Source organism: Diachasmimorpha longicaudata, chromosome 9 (assembly GCF_034640455.1).
Source record: "Diachasmimorpha longicaudata isolate KC_UGA_2023 chromosome 9, iyDiaLong2, whole genome shotgun sequence".
Lineage (NCBI taxonomy): Eukaryota > Metazoa > Arthropoda > Insecta > Hymenoptera > Braconidae > Diachasmimorpha > Diachasmimorpha longicaudata.
Genome location: NC_087233.1, coordinates 7670333 through 7695899, shown reverse-complemented (window position 1 = coordinate 7695899; position 25567 = coordinate 7670333). Strand labels below are relative to the sequence as shown.

At 41.7% G+C, this 25567-nt stretch overlaps 2 protein-coding genes across 6 annotated transcripts in view; one reads left to right on the top strand and one right to left on the bottom strand.

Moving 5' to 3' along the window:
- Nucleotides 1–16658, top strand: part of LOC135165881 (neurogenic locus Notch protein) — a 110732-nt gene extending 94074 nt beyond the window's left edge. For 2 of the 3 annotated variants that reach the window (XM_064127649.1, XM_064127651.1), the window contains 4 exons: nt 6623–7166; nt 7580–7603; nt 8519–10590; nt 10832–16658. In XM_064127649.1, coding sequence (XP_063983719.1) covers nt 6623–7166; nt 7580–7603; nt 8519–10590; nt 10832–14139 — 5948 coding nt within the window. In that variant the 3' untranslated portion in view covers nt 14140–16658. The remainder of the gene's footprint in view (nt 1–6622; nt 7167–7579; nt 7604–8518; nt 10591–10831) is intronic. The other variant, XM_064127650.1, reaches the window with a different exon arrangement.
- Nucleotides 16659–16839: 181 nt separating this feature from the next.
- LOC135165885 (PHD finger protein 19) lies at nt 16840–25449 on the bottom strand. Of its 3 annotated transcripts, none has more exons than XM_064127665.1 (8): nt 25093–25449; nt 23543–24082; nt 23142–23314; nt 22875–23070; nt 22554–22795; nt 21685–21873; nt 21189–21354; nt 16840–20936 (listed from the first exon to the last, which is right to left on the bottom strand). In XM_064127665.1, exons 2-8 carry the CDS (start codon nt 24065–24067, stop codon nt 20013–20015), a joined length of 2415 nt encoding a protein of 804 aa, XP_063983735.1. In that variant the 5' UTR covers nt 24068–24082; nt 25093–25449; the 3' UTR covers nt 16840–20012. The 3 variants fall into 3 exon arrangements, with proteins under 3 accessions (XP_063983735.1, XP_063983733.1, XP_063983734.1); XM_064127663.1 differs by having other exon boundaries at nt 21189–21405; nt 25093–25448; XM_064127664.1 differs by having other exon boundaries at nt 21189–21405; nt 23543–24079; nt 25093–25448.
- Between the last annotated feature and the right edge of the window lie 118 nt (nt 25450–25567).

Genomic DNA, 25567 nt, shown 5'->3' with positions numbered 1-25567 from the left:
TCGCTTCGATGTCGAGGGATTTTACGGCTGGGGAAAGCCTTCTTCATTTTTATTAATAAATTAAATTCTCCACAGTAATTCATGATTTCATTCTCTTTTGTTACAAGTAAGTGTCAAAATAATAATCAAGAGAATCTTCACGTCATCGCTAAGGTCAGATCACTTTATTCCGATGAAAAATTAATAATGAAAAAACGGAGAGTCCAATTCTCAGCGGGATGTTTTTGCTCGAATGAAGCATCATGAGATGTAGCCCCCAGGGGGAAGAGGTTAAATGTAGTCGTTTGATGTTACCCATCATATCCTAGCATCTTTCGATAGCCGTATTAAACTCCCTAGGGTACCGTTCTGAGATGCTGATCATTTCTCTACGATGCGTATCGTAAAAAATGACCTTCGGTGCCGTGAATCATGCACCTCAGGACGGTGAGGAGTCGATGGTGACCTGCGTTTCATTCGTCGTCAATGTAATCAGTCCTGGAGACGTTTAATTATCATATCGTTGTGCGCGATAACCGGTTTTGGATTGATTGAACCATTAAATTCTGGAAAGTGGGAATTTAATATCATTTGAACGATTTATGGGAGCATTTGGAGTTTTTCAGAACTCATCATTAAAAAAAAAATATTTTCGGGAAATAAAAGGAGAGACGATAAAAATTTTTTTGCTGCCAAATTGGCAAGTAGGTGTGAAGTGGAGCATTTTTTAGTCTTAATTTCTTGAGAATGCCTGAGTGAAATTCAGCCATTTTTCATTTTTGAAAAGATCCCAATAAAAAGCAATGTAACTCGACCAACTAGACCCCACTTGAAAGCCCATTTTCCCCGGTCAATCGAGTGTCTCGTGGGTGTGGAGATGCCTCATCTGGGCTCTCCGTGCACCGTTAATCCAGGAAGAAGGTAAAGTGTGGCGCAGCCCGACGGCATCCCATCGGCTCAATTCCAAGAAGGAAACGTACAAACGAACCTCACGAGATAATACAATTTCAACAAGAGGACTTGCTCTCGAACCATAATCTCGATATCTCGGCCACACCCTCGGATATGCCCCGGTTGGCGACCGAAATGTTTCCTTTTCTCCCGGCTTTTCTTTTCACCAGTCCCCATTCAACTGGAGAATGGCGCAGCCCCCATTTTACTATTAAAAACATTTGCATTCTGCTCCACTTGCACGTGTACATGTGTGTATGTCACGTCGAGCTGCCTGAAAACCCTATCCTCAGGTGCGCTCCCAGGTGAAATCAGATGAACGAGATATTTCGACGAATCGAACGTTTTATCCTTTTACCTCGTATTTATTTATTCCCTCGCTGTGCAATTACTTGGGATTTTTCACAGCTCGATACTGTGTCAATGATTTCAATTCTCGTGGGAGTACAGACACGCCCATTTCAATATATCCGAGGTTTATCGCCCGATAATCGTAAATATCTCGGGATCATTGGATTATCTGGAAGCGAGTGATTGAGGGAACTCGGCTTTTTATTCATTTTATTGTGTGAATGGAGATTTTTTAAATTAAAAAAATATCCGTCATTAGCGCTGAAGATAAAATGGCTGTCCCTGATCCATCATTTACACAAATTACCTCAGAAATAAAAAAAAATCCTGAGTGCAAAATTAACGAGGTCCACGAGAATGCGAAAAAAAACCGTTGAAAAATTAACGAAACGGAAAAAAGTCTCCGAGGAATTTTCTGAAGTCCTGAATTAGTAACGAGTCGATACCCCGGGAGAAATATATTGTTGGTAAAAAGGTGACTCGGCGTACAGACCAACCCTCTCCTTTTCCGTGTTATCCCCGAGGAAGGCGTGTCCTGAACGATTCCAGCGGAAAGATATGCGGTGCACTCTCTTCAGTTTATGTTCATTCTCTTCAGTCGGATACTGTTTTACTGAAAAATTTTTATTCGTCGCGCTTGAAAATTTTTGAAGAAATAAATCCGATCTCTTTTCTAAAAATCGATAGGGCCTGTAACTTTCAGGTACAGAATTTTGGAAAATTATTTTTAAATTCTTACTAATCAATAAAAGTCAAAGGATTAAAAATATTTTGAAAAAAATTTCGTGTTTCCCTAATTTTATTGTTTCCAGTCCATTGCTCAACCGCTAATAAATTTAAAAAATCCCCTCAAGTCTGAATGATTTATCCCTCGAGTTCATGGGCTGTAAATAAATATCCCTGAAGTGTACAAATAATTTTCCAAACTTTTTCCTCTCACTTCAATAATTTTCCCCGGTTTTACCTCATTTCTCGGCGGTTATATCTCACTGCCAAGCCGTTATGTATCCGACATTTTTTTCCAAATACGTATTTATTTTTCCTATTCATTTGTTGCTCGTTAATTTATCAAATGCAGCATTGGTTTAATCGGTGGGAAGTCACGTCGGGGGACCGGTATTCAACGTGGACGAGGGTTAGCCGAGTAGTGTAGGAAGCCGCACATGGCTTTTAATGAATATTATGCACGCACGCGATCAAGCACTTTACGCTAACTCCACTCCTATCTCTATCTATTGGTTATCGACGACATCGCGACGATAACTTCTGATTTGATGGGATCGATCATCTGCGGTGTTCAATTTTTTTTTGGCTTGAGAATTTTTTTACTCATCTTGTGTATATGTACGGTGCTAGACCTGTGCAAAATATAGTTCAAACAAATTTTCATTTAATGAGAATAGGGTGAATTCTTTAAAGTAAAAAACATCAAACCAATCGGTCTATCCGTGAAAGTGGGCAGAGATTATCTGGAAAAATCGCTGAAGTTGAAATAGTTTCACATCTCCGTGACCTGGGTGTGGCAATAGTAAATGTGAATCCGGCGCGTATGTTATGTTCAATAGAAAATTATGCAATATCCCTGCGAGAAACGCTGAAAATTTTCTCACACGCAGAGAAGATATTTCCTTTAATTCCCCCAAATTCCCAATAATGCTCCCAATTTTCAAAGTCTCATTCTACTGAATTATTTTTTAAAAAATCCTCAGTAATTCAATTTTGAAAAAAAAAAATCTCCTTTATTTTAAATATCCTCAAGAATAATCAATCATCGAGGCATTCAAATACTTCCATTAAATATGTTTTCAAACAACCGATCCAAAGCGTGCAAACACAATCGATCAATCGATGCCCCCGATGGATTGATCGATCGATCACCAATGATTGCAGGGAGGAGGGCTGGCCAACCCCCATGATGATGGGGGAAGGCGAAAATTTTCATTGTCAGTAGCCAATTAATCCACAAGTAATTGATGCCTCATGAGGAAGAGCTTCTCATGATCGAGATGTTTTATTTGCATTTTTCATTTATTTTATTTCATCTCCCTGACGCCCTCCCATTCAGCATTGGCTAATAAGAGTCGAAGGATGAAAGTATATAGGATCATACGTTGGATCGAGTCCTGAATGATCGGTCTCTGCTAAGTCTTCGGTGCTGGTTTATTCAACCGCCTACGGACTAATTACAAACTTGTTCCAGATGGCTTTCGATATCATTACTGAAGCTAAAATCTATCGCCGAACATAATTATTTTATTTGATCATTTCGTAACCAATACCTTCGTATCCACCATAGTTTTGTATGAGAGCCAATAAAGAGGAGAGAAAAAAATGAATATGGCAACCGATAAGAGTGAAACGATCACACAAGATGGGGGGGAGTCTATAAATTCGTAACGGTAGTAGGAAAGGAATAGAATAAAAAATTAATTTATACGTAAAAGTATTTAATTTCCCATGAAAAAGTCGGCTATTAAGTTGAATCGAAAAAAAATTAATTTTTAAAATGATTTTTTCCCCCAATAATCATAAATTCAAATAGCTCCGGCATTTCTATTCCGCAAAATACCTGAAAAAACCCAGTATATCATGAATCCACTCGACCACTTTTTACGATAACTGTGCAACGGTTTATATTTCCAACCCTAGCACGACGGAATCCAACAGTGGAATCTAAAGTAGAGGCCTGTCCGTCGTTTACGATCTTTTCTACATCTTTTACATCTTTGTGTACCGTCATCATCCTCATCATCATCATACCCAGTATTTCCGTATTTTCCAAAGTGCCCTCTAAAACTTTAACCAATGGACTTACACATGAAAATGGTATTTACTCGGAAAACCGACTTGGATGTTATTGTTGCAAGAAACAAAGTATCTGGGGCTTTATTTTTATTTATTTATTTTTTTTGGCGCGTCAATTATCTTTTACCGTTTGTCGGGGAAACTCGAGAGCTCCACGAGATGGGTTTCTGGTTCTGGATCTCAACAGAGGTTCGTCAGGGAACTCAATCAATGATAAATTAATTTGATTTTTGTAAACCTTATATTTCCATCATGGAATCATGGTTTTTGGGTGGAAATAAAACTATTGAAATTTTTTTGATGAATTATTTTTTTTTCTTTTTGGGACTCGCAATTTCGTTCTCCTCTGTCATTCACTCCTGATGAATTATTCAGCCAGATAAAGCTTTTAAAACCTGTAAAACCCCCAGAACTATCACTTCATCCCATTAAACTAATCTCCCCCGTGAGCACACTCAGGAACTTAATGCGAAACTCAAAATTTCATAGCTCTCGTTATCATTTTTTTCAACTCATCTCCTCGGAGCGGTCTAGGAACGGGTTCTATCAGTTATCTCCTAGCAGGACTCGCTCAATCGAACTCGTTCGCGTCACGTAGACGCCTCGGCCAGGTATTCCCGGCGCATTAACCAGATACAATCCTCCTCCTCTTCCCCCCCGGGCCGGAGTTTTAAAATAAAATTTTAATACAAAAACTGTTGAAACGGCGCCTAGCCACAACACGCGGGCGTATCTCACACGTTTAATACCTACGTACAGGTAAAACGTGCATGTTTCCACCGAGAAAGACACGCGACTCGCATGTGTACACTTTATCAAGGGGTTATGCGGTATGGAATCGAGTCTTTCGTTATAGCATCGCCGTGGAAAACACAGATGGGGCAATAGATTACAATTATACCGCGAGGCGGACAGCGACGACGCCAAGGGAGAAGGGGCTCGATGAGGGAGAAAATCAAGTGGCAGGGGGAGGGGAACGTGTTGAGACGTGGTGAGTTAACGTGGGAGTGCGGTGACTTGGATTTTGAGAAACACTTTATCATTTTTAATCGTCAATTTTTCAGCCTCAGAACGGTTTCCCCAAGACGGTACATTTTAAATCGAGATTGATGCAATGATTTCTTTCAATCATTAACTTCAAATCATTTTTTGGAGATGAAAAATATATCTCTTCAGAAACTCTGGAATAAATCATCAGGTAAATAACTCAACTGAATAAATCGATGGAGGATTAAATAAACAGATGAAATAAAAAATTAATTACCGAGCCCCGATGAATTAAACAAACTCGCCAAATCAACAGCTGATTAATGGTAGGTGGAAACGAGCCGGATATATTCAAACCGCATCATCGCGGATTCAATGTTACGTAGGATTGAAAAGAGACGAGTTAAGGTCGTTAAGGGAACAAATTGCGTGCAGTTGTCTCGCACTCACTCAGCCATTGAACTTTCACATTGAATTCCCCCTCTCCATTGCCGTTTTATGGGAAAATTCATCGCCATTGGGATTAAATGCGATTGGGTATTAATTATGCGGCGATGCAATAACAATGTCGAGTGCTTAAAGAATGCTCCGGACAATTAAGTGCATTAATTTCGATATTCCCCGGATGTGCAGTGTCTCGTTCAAATGCCCTTTTTCCCTCTCTGTCCCATCTTTGCATAGCCGAGGGATAAATTGGCTGCGTGGGCTCTGCTCTGATTTATGGCTCATCCACCTCACAGAGGTCGAATTGGTTGCAACTCCCTCCGACGAGAGGCAAAATGAAGTCATTTTGAATTACAGAGTTTATTGTCAACTTCGTTGTCGGCGGAAATTATTTATGATCTGTCATTTGGAATTTTTTTTCTCGAGTAAGTGGAGCATGACCGGAGAATTTTAATGTTCATAAAAGGGGTATGACTAATAAGAAAAGAAAATATTTCAAATAAAACCACAAATCAATGGAAAAATTTTTTTAAAACGGATGAAAACAAATTGAATTCCTCAATATAAAATATTATCGGAATCGCTGTCCTTCCGAATGAACAATGGGCCCCAGTACGCGTACAGAACATAGTCAAAGTCACCGTTAAAAAATTCTCGGGTGGTCCCCGCCTCGCGGCCAGTCCCTCCCTCTCGGCGTTTAATAATTCAACGTTTGTAACCACGACTGTGAGCGCAAACCAAGCGTATTCGTATGTTAATTCTCCTCTCGGCTCTTTCGGATCTCTCTTACTTTTTTACTCTCCTCTCCTCGGTGTATGTCATGTGAACAGCGTTCCAAGAGAGAAAGAGAGAGAGAGAGATAGGTTTCCGCCCGACAATTGATACTGTCATGTTCGGATGAAGTAAATAGGCTACGCGTGGGCTAGCATTCTTCGAAGGAACTATTCCAATAGATGTATTATTTCTGGAGACTCCAGAGATGTTGCAACAAATTCAATTCCGAAAAAATTCCTCCACATTTAGCTAGTGTAATAAATAGATAATTAAATTGATAAATTGAAACCAGTGTTATTAACGAAATAAATAATTTCTTTCTCCCTTCCAGGCTACACCGGTACTCAATGTGAAATAGACATAGATGAGTGTGCAGCGAATCCCTGTCTGAACAACGGTCGCTGCACAGACCTAGTGAATTCCTTCAAATGTGAATGTGCCAAAGGCTTTGCCGGCACCCACTGCCAGATAAATATTGACGATTGTGCCTCGTCTCCTTGCAAAAATGGGGGCGCATGTCAGGACTCAATAGCCAAGTACACATGCGAGTGCCCACCGGGCTTCACTGGTGCGTCCTGTGAGACGAATATCAACGACTGCCAATCAAATCCCTGTCAAAGTGGCACGTGCATTGACGGTGAAAACTCCTTCACCTGCAGCTGCTTTCCTGGTTTCACTGGAAAACTCTGCCAGACGCAGATCGACGAGTGTGAGAGCAATCCCTGCCAGTTTGGGGGACGATGCGAGGATAGGATCAACGGATATCAGTGCATTTGTAGGCCCGGCACCTCCGGTACTAACTGCGAGATCAATGTCAATGAGTGCTACAGCAATCCGTGCAGAAATGGTGCACGATGTGTCGATGGCATCAACAGGTGCGTATTTTTTGAATTTTTATGAGGAGTGTGGGGGTGAGAGGTACTCATGGAGGCGTTGGTAATGGTGGTGATGAAGTTAAATGGAATATTTTTCCAGTCGACAATTAAGTCGCGAGGGGTTTTGTGTCTCATTAAGGAAATATTCATCGAAGCAATTTCTCCTAAAAACCTGTCATTATTTTAGTAATTTATTAAAGAGTGAATTCAATTTCGCTCTCACTGAAAGTCATTCGGAAAAATTTCTCTCACCAACAGAATAACATTGACCTCGTGACGAGAACCAGTTGGTTCCTCTCCTCCTCCAGGGCCTCATCTTTATTAACATTAAATATCGAAATAAATGTCTTCATTATACTAATCTGCCGATCTCTCGTGCACTTTTTTTATCTCCCGATCGATCGATCTCGAAGCAATCGGATGCCAGCTCTTGGATGGTACGTAAAACGTGTCGGAGTGTGCTTGAATAATATTTTGATTTGCCATTTTTTTTTCTTCGCACAGTCACCTGCTTTAATTTCGTGCCTCACTGATTCCCTTCACTTGCCCCTGATATTTATGTTTGCAATTTGTGAGCCGCCCCCCTCCCCCTTTCGCCCCTCACGGAGTAAGGAGATAAGTATGGAATTTATGACGGATAGTATTTATGCAAAAATCGAATGTATAAATGAAAGTCCCCGGTCTTGTGAAGTGTTTATGGGGCTTTTTGATTTCTCTAGTGTAGTTAAGCGATACCGTAAATATCTGAGATAGAAACATTGGCATTTTTTATGCCTCAGAATTCAAGGGGCGCAGGAGTTTTATGCTGTCATTAGAGATTGTAAATACCTGGGGCTTTTAAATGACTTTTTCATATTCATTTTCTCGTGTTCGGCAGCTAGTTCACCTCCGTAAACATTCGATTATCGTCTCCTTACTCAATCCAAGTAAATTGATGATTGAAACATGCTATTTTGAGGAACATTATGGATTGATTTATCGTTGATACTAATCAGTATTGCGTCGATAACAGGTTGCAAGTCGATTCAGATTCTAAATGAATTTTCATAAATATTCATTCTTATAGTGTAATTTTCTGTAGAGTCGAAGATACTTATTGGAAATTGGATTAGAAATTGAATCCATTTGCTATTTTGTTTTTATCTTTCAATACTGAATATTTTCATCAAATTAAATCATTTGATTGAAAAAAATGAAAGTGTGGTTGAATGAACTCTGTCTCTGACTGCGAGTATCTCCGAAATGTTTTCTCCTTTTGTGAATGGAATTCTTGTATTTGACCGATTTTTTGACTTTTCTAATTTTCGGAAGAGTGAATGACAACTCCTCATGAACTAATCTAAATCTTACAGGTATTCCTGCGAATGTGAGCCTGGCTTTACCGGTCAGCATTGCGAGACCGACATAAACGAATGCACGAGTAATCCCTGCGCCAACGGCGGCCGGTGCATCGACCTGATAAACGACTACCGCTGTGAGTGCCCGCGGGGTTACTACGACGCCCGTTGCCTCAGCGACTTCGACGAATGTGCCAGCAATCCCTGCACCAACGGCGGTCGCTGCGAGGACGGCGTCAACCAGTTCATCTGCCACTGTCTACCTGGTTACGGTGGCAAACGCTGCGACGTAGACATCGACGAGTGCGGCTCGAATCCCTGCCAACACGGAGGACTCTGTATCGACCATCTCAACGACTACTCCTGCCAGTGCCTGGCGGGCTATGCCGGCACCAACTGCGAAACCAACATCGACGACTGCGCCAACAATCCCTGTCAAAATGGCGGTTCCTGCATCGATCTCGTCAACGACTACAAGTGCGTCTGCGAATTGCCCCACACGGGACGCAACTGCGAGGACAAGCTGGATCCGTGCTCACCCAACAAGTGCCTCCACGGTGCCAAATGCTCGCCCTCCTCCAACTTCTTGGACTTTGCCTGCACCTGCACTGTTGGCTACACTGGTCGTCTCTGCGATGAAGATGTCGACGAGTGCGTGATGACGTCTCCCTGCAGAAATGGCGCTACTTGCAGAAACACAAATGGCTCCTATCATTGCGCATGTGCCAAGGGCTACGAAGGACGCGACTGCATCATAAACACAGACGACTGTGCGTCTTTCCCCTGTCAGAATGGTGGAACATGTCTCGATGGAATTGGGGACTACACGTGTCTATGCGTCGACGGTTTCAGTGGCAAGCACTGTGGCATTGACGTAGACGAATGCCAATCGGCTCCTTGCCAAAATGGTGCAATCTGCAATCAGTACGTCAACTCTTACACCTGCCAGTGTCAACTGGGCTTCTCTGGCATCAACTGCCAAACCAATGACGAAGACTGTACCGAGAGTAGTTGTATGAACGGTGGTAAATGCATCGACGGTATAAACAACTACACCTGCGTCTGCCAACCCGGTTACACCGGCTCCAACTGTCAATACCGCATAAACGAGTGTGACAGCGCACCCTGTCTCAATGGTGCGACATGTCATGATGACATCAACCAACATTATACGTGTCACTGCCCCTACGGCTACACCGGCCAACGCTGTGACATATTCGTCGATTGGTGCGCTGACAAACCCTGTGAAAATGATGCTACCTGCGTGCAACAAAAGAACAAGTATCATTGTAACTGCTCGCCAGGATGGACTGGCAAGGTGTGTGACGTGGAAATGGTCTCCTGCAAGGATGCAGCCATTCGTAAAAATGTCCCCGACAAATCTCTCTGCAACAACGGCACCTGCGAGGACTTTGGCAACAGCCATCGCTGTCACTGCCTCGAAGGCTATACCGGCTCCTACTGTCAGGAGGAGATAAATGAGTGCGATTCGGCACCCTGCCAAAATGGCGCCGTCTGCAAAGATCTCGTCGGCTCGTACCAGTGCCAGTGCACCAAGGGCTTTCAGGGACAGAATTGTGAACTCAACGTCGACGACTGTCGCGCCAATCCTTGCCAAAATGGTGGCACCTGCCACGATCTTATCAACAACTTCAGCTGCTCCTGTCCACCGGGTACTGTTGGCATCCTCTGCGAGATCAATCCTGATGACTGCGTACCTGGGGCCTGTCACAACAATGGCACCTGCACTGACAAAGTTGCTGGCTTCGAGTGCAAATGCCCACCGGGCTTTGTTGGGCCACGCTGCGAGGGCGACATCAATGAGTGCCTGTCCAATCCCTGCGTAGCACCAGGAACGCAGGATTGCGTTCAGCTGGTCAATAATTATCATTGCAATTGCAAACCCGGCTATATGGGACGACACTGCGAGGTCAAGGTGAACTTTTGCGACAGCTCGCCCTGTCAAAATGGCGGCGTATGCACAGCCAAACAAGCTGGCCACACTTGTCTCTGTCCTAGTGACTATTATGGACACAACTGCGAGTTTGCTGGATCTTATTGTGATACTGATCCTTGTCTTCATGGAGGTAATGGTCGTTTTATTTTTATGATTTTTTTTTTACTTCATAAAATTAATCGTTGCATGGATTTACAATTATTTATGTGGAAGACTAGGTGTCAGAAATTGTTTATTCTATTTTCGGTAGATGACACTCAAAAATCTCATGCGAAGAGTCAATTAAAAGAGATCGATAATAATAAATTAATTAATTACCCCCACCTGTTCTGGTCAGCTTCACCCACGCAACAATTCTGCATTAATTCCAGGCACGTGTGGAGTTGCTGCAACCGAGATGGGCTACAAGTGTTACTGCCCTCCAGGAACCTCCGGTACTCACTGCGAGATCGACATAAAAGACGAGTGCGTGAGCAATCCCTGCCAACAGTCAGACGCAATCTGCCAAGACCTAGTCGGCGACTACGCCTGCTCCTGCCCACCCAAGTGGACAGGTAAAAACTGCGAGATCTATGACAAGAACGGACGGGGTGGAATATTCGGACGTCCTGCCAATATTGTGCACCAACGAGGGGAAATTGAGCAGGATTTGGAACGCGAGCGTAAGAAGTGCGTGGAGAATCATTGCGAGGAAAAGTCTGGTAACCGTCGCTGCGACGAGGAGTGCAACAAGTATGCATGCAACTTTGACGGCAATGACTGCTCTCTGGGTATCAATCCCTGGAGCAACTGCACCGCGAGGATCAGGTGCTGGGACGTCTTCATGAACGGCATCTGCGACGAGGAGTGTAATAACGCACAGTGTCTCTTTGATGGACGCGACTGCGAGAAGAAGTTGGAGAGATGCAATCCCATTTATGACGCCTACTGTGGAAAACATTATGCCGATGGCCACTGTGATTATGGTTGCAACAATGAGGAGTGCAACTGGGACGGAATGGACTGCGAACGCGAGCCTCCAGCCCTTGCTGATGGTGCCATCAGCTTTAGGATTCGCATGGACATGACGACTTTTAGGGAAAATGTCGTTGCGTTCCTCAGACTAATGGGTCACGACTTGCGGACAACCCTGAGACTCAAGCAGGACGAGCTGGGCAATGACATGATCTATCCGTGGAAGGGGACCAGAGACCAGGGCAAGCCTACGGGCTTTTTCGGACGACCTCAGACTTACGACAATCAGAATGGTGTTCTCGTTTATCTAGAGATTGATAACAGAAAGTGTGCAGTCACACCGGGGGCCATTTGCTTCCCCTCGGCAACTGAAGCTGCTGATTTTCTGGCCGCCACTGCCTCCAAGCACACACTATCTTGGGACTTTCCGATCGAGGAGGTGCGAGGTGTGGTAGGGACAACAGATTACCGGGACTCCCCCACGAACTACAAGTATGTGTTCATTGGAGTTGTAATTGTGATTTTGGGAGGAATGCTGGTGGGAGTCTTGGTGACGGCCCAGAGAAAGCGGGCTGTCGGTGTCACCTGGTTCCCTGACGGTTTTCTAAGAACCTCTGGGGGAAGTGGACGGGTGAGACGCCAGAGGGGAATTAATAAGACACCGAGACGAGTGCCAGATGGACAGGAGATGAGGAATCTCAAGCAGGGGTCCGTTCATTGTATGGACATTGACGTAGGGAATGGGAGGGTCCAGTGGTCTGATGACGAGTCTGATTTGCCACCCTCCAAGAGGATGAGGGCTATTGAGCCTGGATATGCCAGTGATCACACGGCTGTGACGGATTATGAGGAGACTGAACCGAGAATGTGGACACAGCAACATCTGGACGCTGCTGAGATCAGGAGGCCAGAGGCTGGGGTACTGACGCCACCGAGCCTCGAACACGGTCAAGATATCGATGCCAGGGGTCCCTGTGGCATGACACCGTTGATGGTGGCGGCTGTTAGGGGTGGAGGACTGGACACTGGAGAGGAGGAGGACGAGTCTGATGGGACAGCAGCCGTTATCTCGGATCTGGTGGCCCAGGGAGCCGATCTCAATGCAACTACTGAGAAGAGCGGTGAAACAAGCCTTCATCTGGCTGCCAGGTACGCCCGGGCTGACGCTGCCAAAAGACTTCTAGACGCTGGAGCTGAAGCCAATTCTCAGGACAACACTGGAAGGACTCCCCTGCATTCTGCAGTTGCTGCTGATGCTATGGGAGTCTTTCAGATTCTTCTGAGGAATCGAGCTACCAATTTAAATGCCAGAATGCACGATGGAACTACTCCTCTAATTCTCGCTGCTAGACTAGCTACCGAGGGAATGGTGGAGGATCTCATCAATGCCGATGCTGATATAAATGCTGCTGATAACAGTGGCAAGACAGCACTCCACTGGGCGTCTGCTGTCAATAATGTTGATGCTGTTAACATTCTCCTGGTGCATGGCGCCAACAGGGATGCGCAGGATGACAAGGATGAAACGCCACTGTTTCTAGCAGCCAGGGAGGGCTCCTTCGAGGCCTGCAAAGCACTGCTGGATACTTTTGCCAATCGCGAAATAACAGATCATATGGATAGACTACCCAGAGACGTAGCATCTGAGCGTCTCCATCATGACATTGTCAGGCTCCTCGACGAGCATGTTCCCAGATCCCCTCAGATGGTATCAGTAATACCCAATGGCCCACTCATGGGTTCCCCCAATCATCCTCAATTGATAACACCTCCAACTGTGATCGGTTCAGCCCCAAAGCATACAAAAGCAAAGAAACGCCCCAAGGCTACTGGCCCATGCAATCCCAACAGTCCTGAATCAGAGGGAGCTGTTGCTGTAAGGCGAAAAGGGTCAGTTAAAAAATTACCAACAAAACGCGGTGCACAGCCCCCAAACCAGGAGATCCCTCAGGGAGCGGAGGGAGCAGAAGGCAATTTACCGAGCCCCTACGACAGCGCAAGTTTGTACAGCAATGCGCTCCCACTAGTAGGGCACACAACGACAAAACAACCACCAGCTTACGAGGATTGCATAAAGGGTCAGGGAATTCAGGGACTACAGCAATTGGGACTGGATACATTCACGAATAACTACGGTCTCGGAAATTTTCATGACCAATTGCTGACATCACATCAGCGACAAACACAGGGAATGGTTAATACACTTTCACCACCTTACAGCAATCAGAGCCCACCACACTCAGTGCAGTCCAATATGACACTTTCACCACAGGCCAGCTACATGGGCTCACCATCACCAGCAAAAAGCAGGCCATCACTGCCAACATCTCCAACACATATCGCTGCCATGAGACAGGCGACACACCAGAAGCACGGTGGTATGCCACCGGTGGGCTTTGACTTTGATAATATTCCATACTCCAGTGGACAACAGCAGATGCAAGCCATGCAGCAGGGACAGATGCAGCAACCACAGGGGAGTAGTCAGCAATACTATCAGTATCTGACACCACCCTCCCATCATTCTGGGCCTGATGTGACACCACAGCATCTTATGCAGGCACCTGAGAGCTTCCCAACACCTTCGCCGGATAGCCCCGGCCATTGGTCATCCAGCTCACCGCATTCTAATAGCGATTGGTCCGAGTGCATGGCTTCGCCCAATGCTTATGGCACTGGGGGACAGCACCAAAGTAGTAAGGGCTCTGAGGCTATCTATATTTGAGAGGGGTGAGAGCTTAGGGTTTTTTTATGGGTGGAATGCCATGACGAGTCAAGCAGCCTAGGGGCGGGGGAGATTTTCCGTGGTTATGGTCGGGATAGATGATATTCAATTGGGGGAATGGAACTAACTTATTCAGTTGAGAGGAAAAATTCAGTTCAACTTCGTCATTTAATTATTAATTAAATATTCGGTAAGTTAACGGCAAAACCAGGAACAGAGATATTAGGATTCAAGTCTATATGGCTGGATTTACTTATTTCTGGATACGTAAGACTTCTAATATCCCATATTTTTGCATTTGTTTTTTCTTCATAAAATTTCCTTCAAATTTACAAATGGGACTCAAATTACGTCGCTGCCTGACTCGTCGTGAATTATTCCATATATTGATGTTTCTTTTTTTACAAAGACTTTTTATATTGAATCAGAGACACTTCGACGTACTCGGTTATTGGGGTGTAGTGAGCATAATGAGGTTAAGATATTATATTTTTTATAGTGAATGAACATTCGAGGGGTTTTATACACCTGTCTTCTTGGGAATAGCTCAATCATTCGAGGTGCCTTCCACTTGCCATGAGTGAACACCTTTTTCTAGAATTTTTTTATTCACGAGTATAGCCTCTGGGTGAGACAGCAGCGTAACTGACATTGTAAATATTCAATGGAGATCGATTAGATTAGGTGTAATTTCTATTTAATTTAGATTTAGCACGATCACGTGTCTCTGAGACAATTTAAGGGATCGTTTGAATATTCTAATCACCACTGCCGAGTATTCATTATTTTACTGATTTAACTTTCAAATACTCGAGGGAAAGTGGATTGTGCCTTTGAATTTATGTAGGTGATAGGGGACTTGGGGGACTGGCACAGGGAACTGGAGGGCTTGGGCGATGAATGTTCCATACAGACATTCCAATTCGTTTATGCACTGTCTGAAAATCAATGAAATTTCAGGAACTCTTGGGCTTCATCACAGATCATAATTAAATGGGCAATTAATTCAATATTTAAGTTTATATCATCTTGAAATGTCCAATTTTCATCCCCAGACAAAATTTCATTAGTAAAAAAACCTTTGATTTTTAATTAGTTAAATATTTGGGCTTATGTATCTTCAGAATTGACAATTTGCATTAATTAAATCAAACTACCACGCTTGTACCAGAAATTTCATTAAAAAGACATCGGCAGTGCAATTCCTACCTATTACATTCCCAAATTACGAATTCCATTTTGAAATAAAAAGAACGAAGATTAATCCCAAATTTCGTGAATTTATGGTTAGTGGATAAAATAAATAAGTCCTCCCCTTTGAACTACTATAACTGCCTTGAATCTTTTATTAAGATAAGTGAAACGTCGATGAGATCCTTGCGATTCCCTGTCCCGCCTGGCCAGAGTCCAGCCCGCATTGGGGTGGCAAAGAACATTGCTAAAAAATGACAAGTGGTATCTTCGTATAATGAATAATTTTACATAGAATTTGTTGCGAGAGAAAAGGTTTTATCGACCGATACAGATCGACTCGCGTCTGCAATACTAGGATTTTCGACGGAGATACGAAACGCTTGAAAATAATCGAAACAATTCTGATTATTTAATGCAATGGATAAATGTTTAATTTGTAAATATCCCTTTGTCTACTCACGCTGTTGTCGAGTATTGCTTTATCATCTTTTCTCTCGATTTTTGTACAAACTGTTTTTACATATATTTTTTTTTCTACACCAATATGAGCTAGATGTACTACTATTCTCCTGATAAATGGAATAAATCATATTTTTTTTCGTAATCGTTTGAACGAATATCTGATTAATCATGTTTATCGATTTATATTAAATGACAAAATGTTTAACGATATGTCGTGTGATTATCCGTTGCATTGGGGATACTATAAATTATTTTGTTTATTATTCTTAATGCAATGATTGTTACACAGCGGTGTGATGGAGATCTCCTACGAAAAGACGAAGAATTCTGTAATAAATGACATTCACATGAGCTCGTTCAGCTAATTAATGATAAAAGACTGTGAAGAAACAATGAATTATGGGACGTCAGTTCCTATCCCCCCAGTGACAAATCATTAGTCTGTATTCATAAATGAGGCCTTACACGCGAGAGATTAATCGATTGAGCGTATTTTACGTACGTTCAATGATGAAAATATTTTTTTTATGAATCAATGACAATAAATTATGCTCTCTGACGCACCTTCACTCTGTGTTAAATAAAAAATAATTAAATAAAATTAAAATTAAGGTATGGAGTAGGTTATGGTCAATAATTAAGTTAGAGATGATACATGGATTATAATAGAATTTGTTATTCCTTGTAATTTGTAAAAAGTACTGAGTTTTATTAGTATAAAACTACGTGTCTAAGAAAAACTAAAGATATGTTTGAACCTATCTTCTTTCCCTGTCCCACAATTGTATTTTCCATATTTTTATAAATAAGTTATATCTTTTAAACAGATGTAATAATAAAGATAGTCTAACATTCATGATAAATATTGATTTGTTATTTCACATTCTCCTACCAATGAAAATTATAACAAAATTGAAGGCTAACTAATTCAATGTGTTTATAAATAAAATAACATAGAGGGATTGCTTCTGCAACTCAGAAGAAAATTAAGTCACAAAATCAATTAGGAAAAAAGGATTGTCAATAATAAACAGGCATATAAAATTTGGAATGATAGCCTTTTCTGTTGCATTTATTATCATTCAAAAAATCGTACGTATACTTTACAGTCATCACACTAATCATCGTAATAATTATAAATCTTACTATCTCATTACTTCATGTTTATTCCATACATTATGATAAAAAGATTCATAGCAATATGTAAGTATGCCAAAAAAAAAAACAATCATGGTAGCTTCATTACCGCATTGTAATAAATTGTAATGTCTGAGAGTACATTAAAAACTGATAACATAAACAGTACAATCTACACGTTATCGCACCTTCAGCCAACTAAAAAAAAAACAAAAAGCACTCATGCTTCGAAACTAATCACTGACACTCATCACACATTCGCTCATGACCTTCCACCAACAGGCGAATGATAATCAATCAATTGTAATAATTAACGGTGATATATTTACACGCGAACGATGATCGTTGCGCTCAACGGTTTAACACCATCGAGAATAAATCCAATTTCTCTAAAGGAATGATATCAATTCACCTAATTACGAATAAAACAATCGAGAGTAATGATAAAATGAGACAATGAACTTGATACGAATGAAAGGAAAAAAATGATAAAGGATCTATTTATCAGTCTCTTTTGCCCAAGCTGAATAGAACAACATTGAAGATAAGAAACAGGAGGGGTCTTAATTTGTCCCCCTCACTCCTCCTCAATCCATCGGAGCCCCGTCACTGAAGAAAATTAATAAATCTTATTTCCTAGCTACAATACACGAATAAAAATGTCTCCGCCATTCAGATGTATAAACATAAATCATTCACATCTCACACACACCTCAATCATCCCTCACAATCCATCATATTTTCACAGTGGACCATTTTTACGTCATCTTTACATTAATCATAGATCACATCACATTAAGAGGGGGGTTAATCAATACTCTCGAGTCCATTGATCTTCCAATAGTGAAATGCAAAAAATATAGCAATGATGGGTAAAATGTATTCACTGAAAACTAAATAATTAAATAATGAAATACTTATTATTTAGTTTTATCCATCATTGGCATATACTTGTGTAAAATAATTTTATTATTTATAAATTAAACAATAGTGATATCGATAATTCGTACAGCACGAAAAGGTTTTATTGATGGATGATTATGTATCAAGACATTTTCATTTTTTGGAATATTTTTCGGTGGGCATTTTGGGGAGTCCAACGGCGCAGACGTGTCCACTGGAAGCGCTTGAGCCATTTTTTTTCTCGATAATTCTTTCTCTCTCTCTCTGGCACACACACGTATTCAATAACTTTATTAATCTAACATATGTATTTCGATAAAAATTGGAAATATTTACACACGATACTGGCAGTAATTTCCTCCTAATTTCATTCAATTTTTATATATCTTTTAATTTATTCAGTTCGTCATTGTGATAAAATGTGTGGTCGCCTCGTGAATTGAAATGTCACACAGATAATATCGTCATTAATATACGATAAAATGTGCTTACCGAGAGCTTGAAAAGAATAAAATATCTTAACGATTTGTTTCTGTAGTAGTTCAATACGAACAAAATTTATTTGCGTTGCTATCTTCACAATGTGAAGAGTCATTATTCAGAACACAAATTATATCATAACGAGATTCCTTTGAGTGACAAAGGTTAACATAAAATAATAGCGAAGCAGTACTTAAATATTGGATTTTTCATTTATAAATTAGAAGTTTGGCAGTGTTCATTTCTTGTTGTCGTTACGAACATAACCTAAATGTTCAATGAATAGTCGACTGAACAATTTAATGCGAGTGTCGAGAGATGCAATGTCTTCGAATACTTTGGTTGTTTGTTATCATCTTCGACGAGATAAGGAAAATTAATATGTTCATTTTGTACAAAATATCGTCCTAGAATTTAATGAATATAACCTAAATGCTCAGGGAAATTCGACTCGATAGGAATGTCGAGAGGTAAAATAATATCGAATAATTTGTTTTTCCCTTATCATCGTCGACGTGATAAACAAAATGATTATTCAATTGTGGAGTTCGAGTAATGAATAGAATTTATATCGTAAAAAAACGCCATTTGCACCATTTTCGTTTAGAAATCTTTTTTAAATTGTCTAATAAGCTCTTGTCGATACCACACCGATTGTGCTTGATCATCAGGTGATTAATTTTTTTTATTATGCCAAAAATATTGTCTCAGAAGAGGCTTCATTGGCGCTACTTAATGAGTGAATCTAATGAAATCAAGTATCGTTCGTCTGTCATGCTTGAGGTAATTTTGAGTCATAAGTATTGGTTTGTTGAGTTTGGTAGTCTTGTGAGCAATACCACAGCAGTTTCTCCGGGCTCTATAAATGCACAATGAAGCCCTGATAACGTTCAGAATCCATTGCATCGATTTACCTCCCAGGAGAAGACCCTGCAGAACAACTACATCTAGTAATAATTTACTTTCTCATATTGCCATTGGAAAAATAAATTTCGCAGGGAAAGTTCTGCTTTCGTATCAATCAATCTTGCAGCTAAATTATCCAAAAATATTCCCAGTATAGCGTCGGGAAACCAGTGTGACTGGATCAACCCTAACTTTCCTGACTTTATTATTGGTTTTGTGAGGAAAAAAAAATTAATCAGTTGCTGAATATTCACCGTTTCTCGATGATAATTCACCTGTGAGTTCAATCATCGTTTTGTTTGCCACAGAAAACATTAACGTACACGCGGTACACATTCACTGACGTCATCTGACATTCGCACCTTAATATTATATTTACAAGTGATACGAATCAGCAAACGTGGACGGCGTCTTCTCGTCTAAAAAACAATTTCTATTGTTCATAGAGATTATTTTTAATTTTTTTTTAGGGATGGCGCGCAGTGCGAGAGGAATTGTCATTGTAGAGAAGGTTGACTGTCATCGTTTTTTTTCTGTAATTCTCCAGGCGCTATTATTTCTATTTTCTTTCAATTCCAGTTGCTTGGACAACTGATGTTATAGTTGAAAAGTTGATAATGGAACACAAAAATTTTTTTTTGTATTCACCTCAAAAATATCCTTCACTATGCGGCCAGTCCCTAAATCCGGCAGTGCAGAAACTCAACCTCATCTCTTCAAAATTGACCCCCTCCCCTCATACCCATCACAGAGTACTCCCCTCAAATCAATAATAATAGTAAACATTACCGTTATGTCTTAGGCCCATCCCACTCAATGAGATACTGTAGCTGTCCCTCGGGACCGATTCTCTTAGCCCTAACGACGAACTTTTCCCCAGATGCAATTCTGTTGGCAGCCCCGAAGTACATATTAACTGAGGACTTGAGATCATCCATGGAGATGTCAGGGGCATTTTGTTTGACAGGTGAGCATTTGGGCGAGGTTGTAGTTATCCTGGTCTTGCTCTGTGGCCCCTCAGGTGGCATGATTTTCTCATTGCTCTGTCGTTGTCTCAATCTTCTCCCATTGAGGGCGTAATCCACGCAATTGGCTATGTGGCTGTTGGTGCTACTGGATGAGCTGTTGAACGAACTCCTGAGGTTTCTGACGAAATCCCCCTTGACGTCGTTACTCCTGGCTGGGATAATTGCAGCGGTCTTGCTGGCTGTCGTCTGAAACTGCTGCTGTTGTTGGGGCTGCTGGGGTGGGCGCCCTCTGCGGTGCTGTCTCCGCCTCTTGACTTGTCCATTTCTATCAATTATTATGTCCTTCTCAGATAATTGACGCTTAGCAGGCCTCACTATTGGTGGCTGTGATATCACTGGGGTTAAGGGCAGGGGTAGGGTGATGGGGGGTTGGCTGTAGGGGAGTGGTGTGCTCGAAGTACTCTGCACAGGGGTTCCCAGGAGTTCGCTTAAATTGCGGAAGGGGTTGTTCTTTCCTTCAAAGTCCTTTGGTGGAGGGATGAAGGAGTCTAAGGTGCCACGGGAGCTTGTTTCGTCACCACTTGTATCTGCTGGGGTCGAGGGGGGCAGCGGGTGCATCAGGTCCACTGAACTTGGTACTGACAGCTCACTCATGGCTGATGTTGTTGCGGGGGGTGTTGGGGGACCTGATACCGAAGTCGGAGGGGTTGGCGGCAGGTCTGACACCTCGGGAGATCGCGTTTTACTCTGGTTTAGGGAAGAAAGATTGTAGTATTTCTTTTGGGGAAATGATGATTAATTATTTTACTAATTCATGCGCCTGTCACTAATTCAGATTGACGAAAGCATTTCATATTTATTCCGATTTGGATGCTATCCATTCTGTTCTCGTTATTTTTGACTCCATGTATGTATTTTTACTTGACTTAACTTGTTGTTCGGGCTTTATTTGAAAGAAATTGAAAAATTTTAATAATTAAAGTGATGGAGAATAGATACCTTGGCGATAGCATTTTTCAGAAGTTTCCTCGCCTTTCTGTATCTCGCCTCTCTCACCCCTTGCGCCTTAGCAGTATCAACACAGCCCTTTTCCCGCTTCTTGTGCTTCCTCAGCATCCTTTCACGCGAACTGCCAAGTGCCATCAATCTCCTTCGTCGTTGCAAACTTAATTTTGGAAAGGGGAACGACTTTTTAACAAATCCACCACCATTGTACCTAGCATCAAAATAGTTTCGATGGTGAGAGTGAGTGGCTTGTTTGTTTTTTTTTTGCTCTCTGTTTTGTTTCAGAATTTTGTTCAACGAAATTTGTAACGAAAAATTTCATATTTTAATAATATTGATAAAAAATGAGTAATCAATTCCAATTTAATATACATTAGGAAATTAAAACCTCTTCAATTGAAAAATAGCGTAAATAAGAAACAAATAATAATAATAACTGTCGAAGTACTTGGACACCTTTTCCAACCGATAAATATCAAAAGAAACGAACCTGTCACGCAGTGACTGAGTGGCCGTCTCCTTGGAGCTTGCACTCGGACAAGTACTCTGGTCAGCTTCAGTACTTTGAAAAACTGTACCTCGCATCACCACGTCCGAGGGATGCACTGAGATCTCGACGTTCTCAGGGCTCTGCTTCATGGGGCTCGGTAGTTTTGTACTTTCTGGCATTGTTATCGAACTAAAACAAAATATTTTCATAAAATATTGCATAATTCTTGAGTACAATGGCAAGAGAATTATGAGATGAGGCCTTTGTCATTTCGAATCGATTCAATCCTCTTCCTACGTCTTCAGTTTTCCACAATACATTATTGGAGACAAAATAAAAGCTGGTGAAAAGGTCCAGATTAATCATCGCTTTCATCACCACTTGTGATGGAAATTTCCAGTCAATTCGGTGAGACATGGTGAAATAACAAAAGCGTCTAAACTATTCTACACAATAAATAATTTCATTTATTTTAGATTTTTCATCCCAAAGTTGTCGACTTTGATCGAACCAAAAAGGCATCAGTTTAATCATTATTATTCAAAATTACTATAAAATAAAAGAGTACAAATAGCATTACTGAAGATTTTTGTATAAACAATAAGGCTACATCAAGATTTTTGTAATTCTTTCGACTCATCAAATAATGGAAAACAATCCTGCTACCCTACACGCCTACTTACACTTTAACAGTTTTAACAAAGCATATATCTGTCCAATAATACATAAATATTTCCCTAAAATATGGTTGAAACTATGCTGCTACCCGTGTTTAAATAATCAAAATTTTGATGATATCGCTTAAATGTAGGTAACTCAAGAGCTTGACAATTCGCGCTTCAAATTCGTCAATAATTTTTTCAAATCACCTTTCGGGTGGCAGAAGATACTGCAGTCTTTTATTCCCACCCCAGCATCTCCTCAAAACCGAATCATCAACAAGACCAGTTGATGGTAGATTAACAACTGGACATGGCGGTGGTAATCTGACTCGCAGGCCCCAAATCGTTGTTCTTTTCTTTATTTCGCGGCCACATTTGAATCGGTTTCTGTTGTTACAAAGAATTTGGAGGATTGACTCACGACGTGTTGCTGCATTGGCTTGGAGAATCTAAAAAATATAAAAATGATTAAAACGCTCCGATAAAATTTTTTTCTACAACAAAAAGAGATCTAATTGTTAAACTCACATTAGGAGGTAGTTGCAGGGAATTCCAATTCTCCATGGCGTAAGGTATGATAACCGTGTCAAGATCGTAATATTTTTTTGCATTATAAACAGTGAGATTGTACAACATCAGGTGCACCAGATCCACCCACTTGAGTTCGAGTCGACGAACGAATTCATTTCCATAATTGCAGGTCGAACAGACAAATACGTAAAACCTTGGGAAGCGAAGGAAACTTTGAGTAAAAATGTCCATGTTTATTGGATGTCATTATATTTTTATACTAACCTGTCTCCACTATAAAGAGGATGAGTCAAACAGCTGACGCATTTTTCGTGAAACCACATCTTACATCTGGCACACTGGAGCATCTGCGTATACCATTCGCCGTTCAATCCACAATAGCAGTAAATTTGTTCTGCATTTACTCTGTGATGGGCGTCCCATGTCAACATTTCAGGCTGAACATAAATCAAATGTTTAGAAAAAATTAATGTGTAATTTGCCTTTTTCTTTATTCTCAAAATATTCATTCATACTTCAAAAGAACAGCCGACTGATTAAAATCAGATCATGCAATTGAGAGCAATCCCTAAAACACTAATAAACAGACCCAGCGGTTGACTAAAAATCTAGCAATCGAGCAGGCTTTCACACTGGATCGATTGGTTCAATCTTTTGAAACTTACATCATAAGGTAATTTAGTCAAATCTTGAGGTGGTGGTTCCGGTTGATCCCTCCCACTGCAGACCTTCCTGATATTCGCCTTGATCATAGAATTCTTGGGATCCCCAGACTCCCTCACCCTGGGTTGACAATCAACACACCTCTTGCACATCCAATGTGAATCTGGTGAAGCATCCTCCTTGGAGACGTGGGGCTGATGACAGAGCTGATGATATCCTCTTCCACACTTGTCACAAACGACAATATCATTGTCACTCTTTGGCTGTGATTTTTTACACAGTACACACATAACATCCGAATCTGGCATTGCAAGTTTAGTGAGCTCCTTGGCAGTTGACCATGCTGATGTATTATCGAGAAATTTGAGCAGGCACCTTTCGCGTGATAAATCAACCTCAACGATTGTTCCAAGATAGTATTTTCCATCCTTGTGCTGGAGCAGGACATCATCACCGTGGGAGAAACCAAGGCGTTGTTCCCTGGTGGTACTATCCGGCACAGCCGGACTCTCCTCTGGCTCAGACATCTTTCTGCCCTACTGCTGGAAAAATTTCATTGATGTTTTGAGGTTATACAGCTACAGGGAAAAGCTTCCATTTCATCTGGGCTTCAGTAATTGACAGTTTCCACAATTATTTAAAATTCTCTCTAAGAGCTGCACCTAAATGGAATTCCTTCGAATTTTTCCATTATATCTATGAGGAATATAAATAATAAATTCGACGTCATCCTGAAGCGATAATCACGTCAGTGAACTAAATCAAATCGGCGAATTACTACAAGACGAATAAGAAAGTCTCCAGTGCATAAAAATAATAAAAAATCATGAAGCGTTCCCCGAAAATACATCCTATATCACATAATCCAAAAACAAATCCCATCCAGCTTCCTAAATTTCTCAAAACCCCCTGCAACTCCTGTTAATTCTCAAGCCGATCCCAGAGCAAATCCCCAATTCTCCAGACCGACTCCCCCACAAATCCTCATCCTAGTAGAACCGACATATCCACTTCATAACAAAAAAAAAAAAAGATGCCATTACCCTCCATTACCAAAACCCTTCCTCTCTCAAGTCTCAGCGACATCGTCCCTCGCCCCTCGAGAGGGCTTCCCACTGTCCCCAGATCCAAAACGACCCCCAAAATACTCATTAAACCCCTTGACCCCCGAAAAATCGTGGAAGCTGCACCCATATGATCGGCATCTCATTAAAAACCAGTTCGCACTGTGCGAACGGGAGCAGTGGAGGTACCAGCGATGGACTCCAGTGTCTTGTCCCCTCGGAAAGTTCCAAACAAATGCCCTAGGTCTCAAAAAGCCCCACAAACCCCCAAAAATAGAATGACAAACGTCATTTCGGGACGAATTCTGAAGGCCCAGAGACAGGAGAAACAAGAGTTGAAGGGAATAATTGAGCGGAGACAACGCGAAAATGTATTCGCAATCTCAAACCGCGATTTCCCTTACCCCTGCGCCCCCCAACGGCCCCACACCCTCCGGGGACAAATAATTTCAGAAAAAATCGGTGAATCGAGTGCTTTAAAAACGTACCTTGGCTTTGTTGCCGACGAAATCAGTCTCGATTGTTATCCTCCATCCTTCCCTGGTTTTCTGGTCGGCCATTCGCAACGACCACGCACAGTGCCCCGCCGCGGTTCTCCCCAGAATACTCACACACTGACACACATGCAGTTTTTATGGCACAAAAAAATCGGGCGGCAAGGACCGATTTCCGAACTCAAATAACTCGAGATTTATAGGTGATGGAGGACTCAGGACTTTTTGAAAGACTTTGGGAAGCCCAGGGAGGGCCAGAAGGCTTGGAGAGGGCTGGTGACGATCTTGGAGGGGAATTTTAGAAGCTTGTTTTCGGAGTGCTTCGACAGTTCGAATGACGGTCCGCCGCCATGCGAGAGCAACACTAGGGAACTTATGAGTGAGCAACTGCCGCGGTCAAGACAGTGACTGTATCACCATCAGGTGTGGCGGGGGGAATTTGTTTTTAACACTGTCTACTTTCTTGTTA

What these genes read in the sequence shown, in the direction of transcription:
- LOC135165885 (XM_064127663.1), bottom strand. Translation starts at nt 24,067, where the DNA reads ATGTCTGAGCCAGAGGAGAGTCCGGCTGTGCCGGATAGTACCACCAGG. An exon ending in CCTCTTTATAGTGGAGACAG is followed by an intron (nt 23,071 to 23,141) that starts GTTAGTATAAAA and finishes TCGCTTCCCAAG; the next exon opens with GTTTTACGTATTTGTCTGTT. An exon ending in CCCTGCAACTACCTCCTAAT is followed by an intron (nt 22,796 to 22,874) that starts GTGAGTTTAACA and finishes TATATTTTTTAG; the next exon opens with ATTCTCCAAGCCAATGCAGC.